A 15,852-nucleotide genomic window follows, 5' to 3' on the forward strand; every position below is an offset into this window, starting at 1 on the left:
AAAAAAAAAAGATAGGTAATGATAGTATAATGGATTATGAATAGAAACCAATATTTTTTAACCATTTTAATTTATTTTTTTATTTTAATTTTGTTTTTCTAGCTTACTATTTGATATAACAAAGGCTATGAATAATTAAGGAAAATACCCAAAAGGGGGGGTGAATTGGGTTTTTCAAAATCTTTTTCCACACAACAATATATGCACAAAATAAATAAAGGAAAGAGATAAAGGTAGAGAATTCAAACTCAGATTTATAGTGGTTCGGCACTCCCTTGCCTACGTCCACTCTCCTCAATCTCCTAACCGAGTGAGGGTTCCACTAACTTGAAGCTACAATCAAGCTTTCAATCGTCTTACACTTGGATTCCGGCTCCAATGGGCTCTTACACAATCTCTTCAAGATTTGAACCACTTGAAGGCTTTCACACTCAGTTTACACAAGGATGAAACTCTCAACCTAGCTTAAGGAAGGCTCAAGTACAAGAGAAAGCTAGGATGAATTGCAAGAGTGCACTAAGAATATGCAATTGATGGTTTAATGCACTAAGAAAGAAGATGAGAGCTTTTTGATCAAGAACAGGTAGGTAGGCTTTGAATGCAATTGTTCTCTTAGTCATAAATGAATAGGAACTCTCAATTTATAGGTTTCTAAGCTCGGGAGACAAAAACAGCAGAAAGTAGCCTCGACCGGACGAGCAAAGGGTCGACCGGATCACTAGCCGTTTGAGCATTTAATGCATAGCAGGTTACCGTTGCCTCGACCGGAATTCGACCGGACATCGACCGGACCTCGACTGGACAAAGGGTGAGGCTCGACCGGGAAGAGGAAGCTACTGGGAGAGAGAGAAAGTTTTTGTGTCTCTCTCGACCAGACCTCGACCGGACAAGGGAAACCGGTCGACCGGTTACCCAACCGGTTGAGCCGGTTGGCCATAGCCTCGACCGGATGAGCCTTTTGACCCTGAAAACCTATCCTTTTTTATTTCTTTCTTTTCCAATACTTAGGCAAGGTCTTTAGGAGAGTTAATATGTCAATTTTGAGTCAATTTGCCTAAGGTATATTTGATAAAACTCGGGTTTTAAAGAAAATCAAGTTTTAAAGAATAAACCGAGTTTTCTAAGATGCATGAAAATGTATGAACATCCTAAGTGCACTCATGCTATCATCTTACATTCATTTCCTATGATCACAAGTCTTCCAAATGGTCTTTATCCCGTATTCGTTTGATCCTTGAGATTATACCTGAGATTCTTAACAATTTAAAGCAATTAGTCACTTAACCACGGTTTGTTATCATCAAAACCTGATTAGGAGAACCCTTGGGCTAACACTATTGATATAATGTAAACCAATATTTTTTTAATCATTTTTTTTTTTAGTTTTCATTTATGTTCTCATTTTTTTTTCATATTCTTATTTTTGATGGAGGGATAAATTTTGAAGAGAAATCAGTATCTTTTTATCAATTTAATTGTAAGTTTATTTTTATTTTTATTTTTATTTTTATTTTTTTTCTTATTTTACTATCATTAATCTTATTTCCATTTTTATATTATATTCAAATATGAATAATGTAATCAATACAAATTTCATTATATTCAAATATCAAATATAAAGAAATAAATAAATGAGGTAGTTTAATAAATAGCATTAAATTAGTAGATTGATAGGCGTGGAGATTACATTTAAGCTAAGTTTGATTATTGAAAAGAAAAAATAATAATAAGGAAAATTATTTTTTTATATTTTATTTTCATTTAGAAAAATAGGAAAGAAAATGAAATATAATTAAAATTAATTTTAAAACTCTAACCATCTATCATTTTTTGGCCACACTTTAACAAAAACACATTCATTTTTTATTTATTTATAAGAAAAAGATAGTTTAAAATAGTAATTATTGATAATTCCAAAAAAAAAAAAATCTTCACACTGACAGCCCATTTGTCTGATAGTAATAATTTTGGCCCCCGGGTTGGAAAGATGACTGAAAAAGTTAAATCATACTTAATTCAAAACATGTAACATAAATGATGAAACACTTGAATATCCCAACTACTCCCCCCTCCATCTTCCCTTCTTTCATTTTCATGTACAATTTGCTACATATTTCCACCACTTTCAATACCTGAAATTTCATTGAAAGAGACTTGCCAAGTATTTGGCTTCAATGACTCATCTCCCCACTCCCATTGTAGAAATATACTAACTTTAGGATACTTTAAAAATTAAAGAAAAATCACTTTTCAAATATTACTTTTCCCAAAACATAAAAAAATTAGTGGTCATATAAAATCGTACTAAAATGGTAATAAAACCGACCCATATTTTTATTTTATTTTTTAAAAATCAATAAAAATAATTCTTATTTATGTTCTAAAAATTATTTTTTATTTTATTTTATTTTTAAAAATTTTTTTGTTTTTAAAAACATGCCCAAACGGGCTCTATTTTATCAAATTTTCACGGAAAATATTATTTCTTCACTTATTTTTAAAGGTTTTTTTTAATATTATAAAATTGTTGTAAATTAATTATTTCGAAATCCATGTTATTCAAATAATCAAATTTCACATTTTCAATATATTTTCTAAAGATTTCTTATAATATAATATGCATACATGGGACTTAGACAAAATTCAAATTATTATTATTTTAAATAAATAAATGATTTATGATATTAATTTGTAATAATCTCTATACAAAATAAAAATATTCATCTATTATTTGAAAAAATAGCCAACGTGGCATCGGATATATATCCGAGATATGAATAATATCTTTTTAAAAAAAATTAAATATAAAAAAGAAGTTGCTCTCCAGTGATTCCATGCATTGCCCTTATGATCCACGTGTTGATTGGTCATCACCAGTCGTCTGGAATATCCATGCCTCCTGCCCTCTGACGGTCCTTTTTTTCTTCTATTTAGAAAATAAAATTGCAATATTTCCTGGAGCCATCCCGGACAGCATAACTAACCATTCCCGCTACAATGCTACAGTGACGGCTCGTTCTGACCGTACAGATGGCCGCGATTGCGAGATCCAGGCCAACCATCTCGACACGACACCTGCCTGTCGCTGTTGATGGTGACGGTCGAGGTGATGGTAGTTACTACCTAGTCTGCTGAGGCCCGTGATTTCCGACACGCTTCTTGAATTAATTACACTTCTGCCACTCCAGCTGCCGCCTTCAATGGTTCCATGACACTGCTCTCCATCCTTCCTGTTTGAGTGTAGCTGCAGCTGATGGCTCTGACGATGCTGTCGGCCCTTTGATGAAAGCGACGGCCTAGATCCCGATACGGATGACAATCGACGGTTGTCGCTTATTATCATTTCTGACCGTAGATACAGTAGATCCGACGGCTGTACGTCGCTCCACCGCTGGTGGAACCCTCCCGATCCAGCGGCGGAAACTATGATCCGGTGGTCCAGCCGCCGCTCGAAGCTGTTTCTGTCTTCGCTGGTAAGCAGCAATTCGTCCTTTCTCGGTCTGTCAAAGCATCCCACGGCTACGGGCTCGTTTCTCTTTCTTGAGCTGGAGCTGGAGCTGTCGAGGGACCTCCTCGATGACGTCGTTTCGTCAGGTTTGTGTAAAACGATTTGGACTAACCCACTGCGCCTCTCCCCCGCCGACGAATGCCTCCCCGAAACTCGCCGGACTTCTGGGTTTCGTGGTTCGGCGTCCGGTTTTTCGACCTCGGGAGGGTCTGGCTCCGGCGGTGGTGCCACCGAGATTTTCGGCTCTTCCACGAGGAGGATATCCTCCGGGTCGACTCGGTAGCGGCAGAGAGGGCAGGTGGAGTGGGCGTCGAGCCAGGTGTCCACGCATTCGACGTGGAAAGCGTGCTTGCATTTCGGCAACAGCCGCAGGATTTCGGTGGGCTCGAACCGGTTCAAGCAAACAGCGCACTCGAGCCCGTCCTTCTGGCCGCGGAGCGACGCGAATCGGAAAACCGGCAGCGACTCGATCACCGTTCTGTCAATGCCGGAGTTTTTCCTGGCAGCGGAGGAAAGCGGAGGCGTTCCGGTGTAAACGACGCCGTTTCCTCTCTTGCAGTGTTTGGCGTAGAGAAGAAGAAGAAAAGTAATGGAGAACATAGTAGTGAGAACCCCCACTATCACCGCTATACTCGGCCTAAACGGAGAAAAATTAGGCCTGGGCAAGGCCGGCGGCGGCAGTGGCGGAGACTGCGAAGGATTAGCGGCCACCACCACCACATCATCGGCTCCAACTCCACCATCTACACAGAAGAAGAGCCAAAAGACGAGACACGAGAAACCGAGAAGACTCATGATTTGCCGTCAGAAGAACAAAAAAAGGTGGTGGGAGAGAGGATGAAGAGAAGAGGGGGGGAGAATTCTAACACATGAGCATACGAACAAGAAGAGAAGACAAAGACAAAAGCAGCGGCAAGTGGCCTAGAATGGTGATCGAGTTAATAATAATTTATGACCCCCACAAAAGCAAATGTAGAAAGGCCATATAAATTAAATAGACCCCGCCCAGACAGTAACAGAACACGAGAGAAAGAGAAGCGAGTTGGTTGGGAAGGTTAACCGCCTGTCGTCATCACAAGCAGAAAAGTGAATCTTCATTTCCAGAGACACGGATCCATCCAGATCTAATTCCAATACACTATGTAGCACTCCCACTACGCAACACCAAGAACAGAGATCACGCCCAAACACCCCCCATCCCCCTGCTACTGTGCCCCAACACGTGACACAGGATGCTGCCGCCCAATTTGCAATTTTTGTTTTCAGCTTATGATCTTGCCTTTTCTCGCTTTTCTTTGCGTTTTAATTTTACACAGGGAAGGCAAGTTTGGTACTATTCTTCTACATTGCTTGAATTGAACGCACTTTTCACGGGTTTGAGTGAAGTATAATCGTGTTTGAATCAAATAGATTTCATTGAATCTGGCATGATTATTAAATAGATTAAATGAGTTATATAGCGTGATTTTTATTTAATTATTATGTCATATTTGGGTTTATGTTTTTAAATTTGATTATTATTCATTCAATAGAATGTTTGAGTTTTGATATGACACAAACATGATCTATGTAACACGAGCCATGGATGCGAATCCTAATTTTATGGTGGTACATTTAGGAATTATTTTGGGGAGGTGGAGCCCCAAGATGGGGGCAATGCGGAGCCATGGATGGTCTCGTGAATTGATGAATTGGAGGTTTGGGGTGGGTTGGGTTGGGTTGGAGTCTAGGGTTGAAGGAGAATTGAATTGACATGGAGTATTTATCTCTATGGTGCCCAAGGGATACTGTGGATGGCTTGTCTCTTGGAGTCTAATCAGCGTAATTTCAAGGGCAAGTGTGTCTAATGCTTGGTGTCGTCATCATTCTATGGTTTCATGTGAGCACATACGTGAAACCATGTCAATATGGAAGGAGGCTGCTTTATTATGTTGATGCATAAGTAGCAACTAATTCATCACTTTTGAGTTCCAAATTTTCAATATTTATATGAATTCATGATGGTAGGTAATGAGATAGTTGAAAAATCAAAGTCCAACTAAAAGCTTGTTCGATGGTAATTTTAGTAAGCGTTTTTATCGTTTTTTAATATTTGAAAAGAATTCTGATGGTAAAAATTTTAAATGTTAAAAATGATGAAAATGTTTCATAAAATTATTATAAAAAAAGGATGATTGTTATAAAGGATAAATTATCGAGATAGTAGAAGATGTTTGTTTTTTGCTTTCTCCCTTCCACTATATTTGACTTTGAAAAGATTAGTAAGGGTGTTGGTTTGTTATTTGATAATGGCTTATTCCCTATGTTAAAATGAAAAAAGCCAAAAAATTTGTTCATTGAGTTGTAAGATTTTGCCACATGTTTTGAACATACGAGGTCCAATTCTATAAGCCCATCTTCGTCTCTGGGACAAAAATGACATGTGGACCAAATTTTGAGCATTTCTTTCCTGTCTTATAATATTCAATAATTTAAAATGATTGTCGATTAAATTATTATTATTTATTAAATAGTAGGATTGTTGAGTAAAATTAATTCATTTTTTTTTATACTTTGAGGTTTTTACTCTTTACTAGTACTCAGTAAATAACAAAAAATAAAAAATAAATGAGGAAAAGAGAAACGAATGATCAAGACAAAGGACACTTCAAAATTAGAAAAAATTATTTATTATAAGTTATTATTACACTATGTTTGGTTCCAAAAAATTTGAGGGAAAGAAAATAGAAAGGAAAAGTAAAATGAAAGAAAAAACAGAGAAAAATAAAAAATAAATTCAAAATCAATAAATTATTTTTATATGTTTTTTAAAATTTATTTTACTTATTTTTCTCGTGTAAGGTTTAAATAATTTTAAAATGTGTAAAATTCTAACTAATATGTAATACTATTTTATTTTCTTTTGTATTTTTCATGGTGAAATCAAATATAAGAAAATAATTTTTCTTAACTTTTTTTTTCTTTTCTTAATACTTTTCAAAAACCAAACATAATCTTAGGTGATGTTTGTTTTTTGTCTATATAGAAAAAACTAAATATTTTGGTCTTTTCTATTTAGATAAAAATAATCAGTTGATATTAACCAATATAATTAAAGTGAACTTGTTATTAATATGTTCAATTTAGTTATGTTGGTTGATGTCATACTTTTAACTAAATCGAAAAAGTTAAATATTTTTACTTTTTTTATTAAGTAAAAAAAACAAACACCATCTTAGTTTTTTTGTTATTAACTCCTTTGGGTGTGATTTTTAGAGGATTGTAAACATTTCTTAGTGTTTGAAAATGTTTTATTATAAAAATATTTATTTGACAAAATTTTAAAAATTTAAAATTTTTAGAGAATTACTTAAAGTAATTATTGGACAATTACTTGATGCATTTTTTTCCTTAGTTAAACAATGTGTTAATGTTAATAGTATAGATTCACATTAGAGTTCATTGAATCTGATTTGATTATTAAGTAGATTAAGAGTGCGTTTGATAGTAATTTTAAGAAGTATTTCTAATCTTTTTAATAATTGAAAATTTTTATCTTTCATATATTAAAAATGTTAGAAACATTTTCCAAAATCATTATCAAACATACTCTAAATGAGTTATATGCGTTTTTATTATTCATATTCTACGAGTTGACTCATTTAATAAAATATCTGAGTTTTGATATAACACAAACACAACCCATCGAACATGACTATGGATACGAATTATCAACTCTAATTTTATGGTCGTACATTTAGGAATTATTTTGGTGAGGTGGAGCCCAAGATGGGGGCAATGTGGAGCCATGGATGGTCTTGTGGATTGATGAATTGGAGGTTTGGGTTGGGTTGGAGTCTAGGGTTGAAGGAGAATTGAATTTAAGAGGGTTGCACATGGAGCATTCTCATCTCAGTGGTGCCAAAGGGATATTGTGGATGGCTTGTTTCTTGGAGTCTAATCAGCGTAATTTCAAGGACAAGCGGTGTCTAATGCTTGGTGTCATCATCGTTCTATTGTTTCATGTGAGCACATAAGTGAGACCATGGTCAATATGGAAGGCGGCTGCTTTATTATGTCGATATGTAAGTAGCAACTAATTCATCACTTTTGAGTTCCACTTAAGGTTCGATTAAGATATAGGAATCAAAATTGAAATTGAAAACTTTCAACCAATCAAAGTTCCTCATGAAGTAAAAGGAGTCTCACTTAAGTATCATTTCACTATAAAAATTCGATATGATAAAAATACTATACCATTTTTAAATTACGAGTGAAAATTTGTGTTAGTGGATTATGTTCATGTCGTGTCAAAATCTAGATAAATAATTACATAATTCAACCAAAATCCGACATAAATAATAATCATGTTAAAAATATAAATTCAAATATTATCTAATTATTAAACATGTATAATGTCATGTAACTCATTTAACCTATTTCACAACCAAGTTAAATGGGATTTTATATGTATCTATATGATTAATGTCTCAACAAAAAATGTTTATAACTCAATTTACCTATTTATTTAAAAACAAATTTAAAATAAGTTAAATATATGTTAAATTGTTTAAAAATATAATTAGGCGAATAGTAAGATTCAAGTCAGATCAAATTTATGTTAGGCAGGTTGACAAAAAAATTACCTATTTATTAATTGAGTTGTGTTGGTCTAACATAAATTTTACTTAAACCTATTTATACTTAATTTAAATTCACAAAAAAACATATTAAATTCATATCATATTAGTAAATGGTATCAAACTTTGTCACTTCTAATAAAAACTTCGATGTTTACATAAATTCATAACTATAGGTCACGCAAAAGCTAAAAAACCAAAAATATAAAGAGATAACATAATTGATTTAAATGCGTTATCAAAGACCAACTAAAAACTTTTTTGATAATAATTCTAAAAAACATTTCTATTTTTTTTTAATACTTTAAAAACAATTATTTGACATTTTTACTCTTTACTGGTATTTGGTAAATAACAAAAAATAAATAATCAATGAGAAAAAGAGATAGGAAAGAACGAATATTTTTTTTTAAATCCAAGTAAATAAAAAATATTTTCACTTTATAGAATTTTTATTAATTTTTAAATAATTTTCAATATAATAAATTTTTTTTCCATATTTATTACTTTAAATCAAACACGATTGTAAAATTTTAAGACATGTTTAATAATGTTTTCGACAGTTTTTAAAAGCAGAATTTTGTTTGGAATTTAAATGTAGAATCTGTCAATTGGAGCAAAGGAGTTGAGAAGTTTCAGCTGAATTCTGTATCTGTTTTCTTTTTCCCCCAAATTCCTTCAATCCAAACACGGGTACGAGATTTATGGAAGGTATGTTTCCGAAAGAAAATTGATAAAGGAAAAATGGAGTCAGCTGAGACACCATCAAATGCGGTGATGGGAAAAAATGAAAAAAAAAAAAAAAAAAAGACCTGGATGGAGGAACCCTAAACTCTGCCTGCGGAAGAGCCCAGTAGTTTCTGAGGAAGGCAGAGCCGAGGAGGAAGACGAAGCTTCTTCCAACTTCTCTCTTCAAACAATGCGCTTAGCAGACCCATCTCTTTATTTTTGTTAATGGGTACATTTTCACTTGGCTCTCTACCCTTTAAATTATTTTCCAATTTAATTTTTCAAGATTTTTGCAAATATTTGCAATTTTTTCCCTTATTTATTAATTTATTTTTTCATATAGATGAAATAATTTAGCAATGTGATGAATCCTGTTTCAAGAACAGGGCATTTTTCTTGGCAAGCCAGACCCAAGTTATGGCTTGTTTGTGCATGAACATTTGTTTGGAATTGAAGTTCTGTAAATCTTTTAAGCCAATAATATGGGCTTTTTAAGGGCTAAGTTTTTTTGAGCTAATTAAACTGTTGTGGTTGTTGAAGCTAGGTCCAAGCCTTTGACAATTGTGGCAAATCTTTGCCTTTTCTATTAATTGGATGTTGGGCACCTGTGTTGGGAGTGCAATTTAGGTGAATGAAGTGTTGGGTGGTTTACTAAATGCTGTCAATTTTGAAAATTATATGCTTCTCTGCCCCACAATTGTTAGATGTTGCTTTCAATTTCAATTTCAATGTCAGTTTCTTTAATGTGAAATGATGTAAAGCAAGTGAAATGTTTACGGTTGAGACAAATTGGAGGATGTTTGGAAATGAGAGAAGCTGAGAGAGCGTAGGAAGTGGAGTGGGAAAATGACACTTTTGTTTGTTTTCTTCCACATTGTGAATTTGATAAAAAAGAAGTGTGTTTTGTTGTCTGAATAGATAAACTGTTGCAGTTGACAGAGGGCAGAGAATTGAGGTGTTTGCCTTTTTAATGATGTAGATAAGCCTCAGATAATGTGGGCAAGTCTTGGTCCCGTTACAGTTGTTTGAAAAATGTAGTTATGTTCGATCTCGACTAGAAACCACGTTCATTATATATTTCTCTTTTCAACAAAATATTATTTTTTACCATGTTATTGTAATCTTTCAAATGTTCCCTTATTATCAAATTTTTGAATGATCTGTTGAAATTGATGTTTGAGGACTTTCTACAAACATACACGCACAGACTCACTAAAAATGTTCATCTTTATGTTGACTGTGCATAATGCTGTGCACATTGTCTATATATGGTTAATGATTAATGCATGCCTTTTACATTATTTTCACCCTTTTGGGGTATTGTAGCATGAATATTATTTTGATTACTTGCTTTAGCGCATTATTGCAATTTGCACTATTGATTACTGACTATATCTGTTTAGCATCGCTTCGCTCAAGCGCAAGTGCTTCTCTTGGTTTGCCTTGAAACACTGAATATATATATATTTTTTTTGATAGGTAAGCCTTGAAACACTGAATATAGTCCTTGCATATTAAATATTTACTATTTTGATGCTACAATGGTGCTAGTTGGCTTCTACTTACACTCATGAAGATGTCTAGCCTGCCTGTATAAACTTTGAACTAGCGTGGCAACAGTTTATTGATGGGTAAATTACAAATTAAAAAAAATGGAAGAACTGTTTAGTGGTCATTTCTTTCAAATCCTGAGAGTATTGAATTTGTTCATTAAAGACTCTTGACATTCAAAGTTAGCATATTGACATTTTAAAACTTGGATGGCTTGCTGCTAGCTCGAATTGTAATTGGTAGTATTGCTCCAAATATGTTGCAGTAGGTGTTACTTCACTGTAGTGGATATTGGGCTTTTTCTAACATTATTCTTTAATTTATTCAATTTTGGGTTTTCCTACGAAAAAGAATGTTTTGATATTCAAATATTATGGACATGCCATCACAATGAAGCACAGATGATGAGGTGGAGCAAGGAAATTGGATGGTCCAATGAATGGTAGCTTAATTCTCCAGTGGGAAGCTTGATTAGGTCCTTTCTTATCTCATCCATAGGATGGTACAATAAATGAACCTAATCCTCCGAGAACAGAACCTTTCAGGCCCTAGCCTGCCATCCCCTTCAAATGCTTAGCCAGATCAGTGGAGACCAAACTGGAACTTGTCAACTACCTTTTCAGTCTAATGATGGCATAGGATTCAGGACTGGAAGAGGTATGTTCAGTTCTTTTTCCGTTCAAATAACTGTTTACAAAATTTTTCCCCAATTTTTTTTACTGTATTTTTGGGATCTTAAACAAATGAAACTTTATCCTATAAGATGCCTCTAAGTTTAGGGCAAACCTATTGGGTGCATATTGATCAAATTCAACTATGTAGGCAACCATAGGCCCAAATGCAATTATTTTTGCTAACTTTTTGGACATTATAGCATGCAATGGGTTATACACGCCTCTTATCTATAATTATTGTAGAATAATTCCTGTTTTCTTAAGGTCACATATAGGAGATCATTAAGGTATTCAGACATTAAGTTCTACTTGCAATTAACTTGTACATTTTACATTAAATTTTTAATTGACCTGTGTGACATCCCTTGGGGCCTCATGTCTATATGTAAGAAATGGAATTACCAGGAGCTCAAGTTAAAGGAAGAGAGGTTTGCTCCTCATAGGCTAGATGATATTGATCCTAGAGTGGACGCAAAATAGTGGCCTTCAATGTAGCATGATATTACTATTTTGATGTTTAATTAATAGTACAGGATTTGTAGCTAGTTGCATGTCTCTATGGTCATAGGAGCACAATATCATAAATAAAGCTAATTTCACAAAACAAAATATTAGACACTCTGCAGCTCAAAGAGTTGTGCTAGAATGCACAAGGAAAGGGTGAATTTTTCTAAACTTTTTGAATGGGAAAATATCACTTGCATATTACTACAATTTTCATATAATGAATACTTTCCCTTTGGTATGTTGGTAAAGGGTTAACATGCCTGATGTCAAATCTGAGCATTGATATACCCATACAGGCTAGGATGAGACAAAACATAATCAAACATTATTGCATGTTCACATTTTTAATGTGATAATTTATTTATATTTTCAGCTTTCTAATGCTTAAGTTGTTGGATGCTGGCCATAACTTTATAGGACAGCATTCCCAAGGATGACTTCTTTCCCCGAGGAATCACTGAAGATAGATGTGGGTGATATGTGCACTCATGGAATGGAACCCTCACTTTTTGATTTTCATATCCACTATGGAGTGATGAGAGCAATTTCAAAGAGTTTGAGGATATCACAAGATGAAATCATCAAGGTGAGGATGGAAGTGAATATGAATCAGAAATTCAGCAACGAAATAAATGAATCAAAGAAGAAATTGAGGAGATACAAACAAGAGAGCTATGCTTATAGTAAGCATGCAATGAAGGCTGTCCAACAGGCAAAGAGCTAATGTAATGGGTGTACCATTTGACCCAGGCTTTTTTGCTTGGACTTCACCAAACCAGTGGGCACACTCTTCCTCATACAATCATGTGCCGACATCCTATGAGGCATTTGATTTGCAATATTACATTGGGGGTATGTACTTTATGATCACTATGGTAAATGAAATTGTATAAATGTTTGTTTTGTGATTGCATTGGGATGTTTGACTGTATTTTGCTGGGAAAGTTTCATTCAAAAGTTTCTTGTTTGTATAGTAAGGATCTGTATGGATTTTTTAGTTTTTGAAATCTTCAAAGACAGTTTTGGGTTATAAATGAGGATAAATGATTGTTGTATTTTAAACAGTTGGTTTGGATTGTTAAAATTAGTTGTAGAATGTTAAATTTCAGGTTTGAGCCTTTGTTTTTGTGGAAGTGGGTTTGTTATAATAAACACTGTTGATTTTTTAACTGGGATTCTCAATTGTGTGCGTGTGCGCCTTGAAATGGGTTTCTGTTATTGGATAAGAAAAATGCATGTTTTTTGTATAGTATACATCGTGTATGCCTTTTTTAACACAATACCCTTTTACCTATAAAAAAAGAAAGAAAAGTGCATGTTAAAAAATGTTTTTTTTCTTCCTTTTTTTCTTTCTTTTTTCTTTCTGGCATTGAATGGGTTTGGGGGGCATTAATAGGATTACATTTTGGGTTTGGTTGATACTAATTATTAAGATTTGATTTAAAATGGATTTTTCTGATTTTTTTTGAAAACGAAATTAGAGGAGTTAATCGTTAAAAGTTGGAGTTTGGGGATTTGGAGAGATTTGTTTGTCTGGTTAGTTGATAGGTTTGCTGGTAGCAATGACATGTTTTTATAGTCAATTCTGTTAGTCATATTTGGATTTGTGTTGATTTCATTATTAAGATTTTCATAATATGATACTATATTATGTTCGGGTAGGATTTAGTGTGGTTGGATCTCTTTCATTTCTCTTAGATTTGGTTGGAAAAATACAAAGTTATTTTTTAGACATGCAACTTAACTACATATTATATAAATTGCAGTTTAATCTATTAATTGCAGGGACATTGGGCAAAGAGGGAAAAGTCGCCAAGTATGAGTACTGACTTGGTAAGTTGAGATTTTGTCTCTCATTTCAAACTCTATTCAAGTTTTCATACATATTAATATGTTTTATATAATATGCTCAATAATTGCATGTTCAATTTCTTTGGTGGGTTGAAAATAATACTACTTATTTGTAACATGGATGCGGAGTTTCTTTAAAGAGCCCCAATGAGCCTACATTTACTGTGGCATGGAGAGCCATACACTAAGGTAAGGGATCAAAAATAGGCTATAGCATGTATTGATGTACCAATATGTATCATAAATCTCAAGTTAGAACTTATAGTTGCTTTATAACAAGTGATGATATTAGAGCATCGATTATGTATCCTTGAACTATGTAAGAACTTGCTTTTTTCTTTACTTTGGAAATAACCGAGAAATTTAACTACTTTGGGAAATATTTCATATCTATCCATTTCTCACTATTTCTTATCATTTTGTTCGAAGATTGGAATCTATTTTCATGATGTTGTACTTGTTGGCTACTTTGTGTTTTTTGAATTAATATATATTGTGCTTCTTTGTTTGACATTGGATATCAAAATGTTGTATATGGATGATTTCTTCTGCAGCTACGTTGATTTGTGATGACTTAAGAATATTTTTGGGGATAGTTGCAAATTTTAAATACAATCTATTAAGGTTTTTTATTATATGGGATTCATATTTGTTATATTTTGTTGTCATTTGTGAATGATATTTGTTAAAATTAGTTATGAGATGTGTCAATCTTGTTGACATGTTATAATTGTTTATAGGTGATGTTAGTAAATGAAAACTTGGGAAGGCATTGGAATAACATTCTTCATTGGCAAACAAAGTCAAAAACTTAAAATCCTTGCTGGTGGTTTGAGTTAATTAAATCTTCAAAAACCCACAACTTTTACTAGTGACCATATTAGTTGGTAAAATTTCAAATATAGAAAATCATTTTACCAGCTAAAGTGTCCAAATCAGAACTGGTGTGGAGGTATCCGCAGTTAAGTTGAGAGAAAAGGAGTAGTGGGAAGTATGCAGAGGGGACGCCTGGCATAAGAATCCACAGACGTGTTATGGCATTGTGTCCTCTCCTCGCCGCGTGCACATCCGGTCATTTTGTTTGCTCTAAATGCCAAATTCACCTCTGTACATCGATCCCTTTTATTTTGTCGGTCTGCATTAGGGACTCATCTGAAGTTCCACAGCCAGAGCTCCTTCCAGGCTGATCAGGTTGTGGCTTGGGTAGAGTGTTCTTAATTGTGAAAGATGGAGTGGTGGAAAAAGATGAAGAGAGTTTGGGTTGCTGTCTCTTCTCATGTCAAGCTTCGCAAGGCTGGTTGGTTTCTGTCTGATGCATATTTGTGTTTGTTCAGTTTGTGTGTCGGTGGAAGTCGATTTTTCCTTGTTTTCTCTTTTTAAGTTGAATTCAATTTGCAGAAGTGCGTTAGCTTGATACTGTTGGTCCATTCACCAATAAGTTAAGCATTTTGGACAATTGATTTCTCTTGGTTTGCAGATCTAACATAATTGGAATGAATTTAAACATTATTTCCATACATGAGCAGGTGGTGGTGGCAGCAGCAGTGGTGGCGGCGGTGCTGATGGTGTTGCAGGTGGCCTACTGAAGCTACGTGAAGATGTACTAGCATGTGGGTATGAAGATGTGCAGGTAATGTGGAAAATGTTACATGGATCACCATCAGAGACGACAACGTTTGAAGAGGTTAGCAGTCATCCTCCTGAGGTTATCAGTCACCCTGCTAAATGCAGTAAGCGACGCTCTTGGAGGGCCTTCTTTTGATCCATCCATAGAACATGTTCCCCATCATCTGCCCACTTAGAATAAAAATTTTCCTTAATGAGGACGCATGTATATAAATGGTAAACGACATGGTGATGGGGAAATGGAGAAACAAGGGTTTCTACTTGTTATGTAGCTACTTTTTCTCGCAATGATACTACCCAGGACTCTCTTTCGCACTAATATGATACAACTATCAGCATCTTTGTTATATATCAGGCATGGATGAGAAAAAAGAACAGGTAATCCTCCATTCCCTTTGTATTTTATGTTTCCTAAGACTCATGTCATGTACAATAGTTTGAGTCGTCTAGGTGTTGCACGGTTGCTTAAGAAAAACCCAAGTCTATGACATAATGCTATGAAGCTACTGTAGATAGATAGTTTGAGTTTACCTGGTTTGGATTGTGTGATGTTCTTGCAAATGTATATGTAGGAGGACAGTTTCTATGGGATCTTTGAATACAACCCCACATTTTAGGCACAGGGAAAACATTTTTGAAGGTATGAGAAAGCTTCTATCCAAACCTTGATTCTGAAGTGGAGTTGAACTCAAAGCTGAATATTGGGCGACCCAACCTGAAACCAACTCTACTATGTAAATGTGTGTTTTACTACTTGATGGGCTTGGTAGCAGCTAGTAACTTAGTA

General features: G+C 34.3%; 2 protein-coding genes across 8 annotated transcripts; one reads left to right on the forward strand and one right to left on the reverse strand.

Annotated features, from left to right (window-relative positions):
* Positions 1–2,704: 2,704 nt before the first annotated feature.
* LOC100259882 (RING-H2 finger protein ATL43) lies at positions 2,705–4,793 on the reverse strand. The gene has a single exon (XM_010658567.3). It carries the CDS (start codon positions 4,301–4,303, stop codon positions 2,993–2,995), a length of 1,311 nt encoding a protein of 436 aa, XP_010656869.1. The 5' UTR covers positions 4,304–4,793; the 3' UTR covers positions 2,705–2,992.
* A 3,906-nt stretch (positions 4,794–8,699) lies between these two features.
* On the forward strand, positions 8,700–15,470 carry LOC104880787 (uncharacterized). Of its 7 annotated transcripts, none has more exons than XR_009466947.1 (5): positions 8,700–11,064; positions 12,006–12,440; positions 13,355–13,421; positions 13,580–13,628; positions 14,966–15,470. XR_009466947.1 is itself a non-coding variant. In XM_059740805.1 (2 exons), exons 1-2 carry the CDS (start codon positions 14,667–14,669, stop codon positions 15,199–15,201), a joined length of 306 nt encoding a protein of 101 aa, XP_059596788.1. In that variant the 5' UTR covers positions 13,636–14,666; the 3' UTR covers positions 15,202–15,414. The 7 variants fall into 7 exon arrangements, 1 of the variants encoding a protein (XP_059596788.1); XR_002031096.2 differs by having other exon boundaries at positions 8,702–11,064; positions 13,374–13,421; XR_009466945.1 differs by lacking the exon at positions 13,580–13,628 and having other exon boundaries at positions 8,702–9,085; positions 10,759–11,064; positions 13,374–13,421.
* The last annotated feature ends 382 nt before the right edge of the window (positions 15,471–15,852 follow it).

Source organism: Vitis vinifera, chromosome 11 (genome assembly GCF_030704535.1).
Source record: "Vitis vinifera cultivar Pinot Noir 40024 chromosome 11, ASM3070453v1".
In the NCBI taxonomy this organism is placed as follows: Eukaryota; Viridiplantae; Streptophyta; class Magnoliopsida; order Vitales; family Vitaceae; genus Vitis; species Vitis vinifera.

Coding starts and splice junctions, on each gene's coding strand:
- LOC100259882 (XM_010658567.3), bottom strand. CDS start 4,303: ATGAGTCTTCTCGGTTTCTCGTGTCTCGTCTTTTGGCTCTTCTTCTGT.
- LOC104880787 (XM_059740805.1), top strand. CDS start 14,667: ATGGAGTGGTGGAAAAAGATGAAGAGAGTTTGGGTTGCTGTCTCTTCT. Junction 14,737..14,965: donor TGTCAAGCTTCGCAAGGCTG/GTTGGTTTCTGT, acceptor ATACATGAGCAG/GTGGTGGTGGCAGCAGCAGT.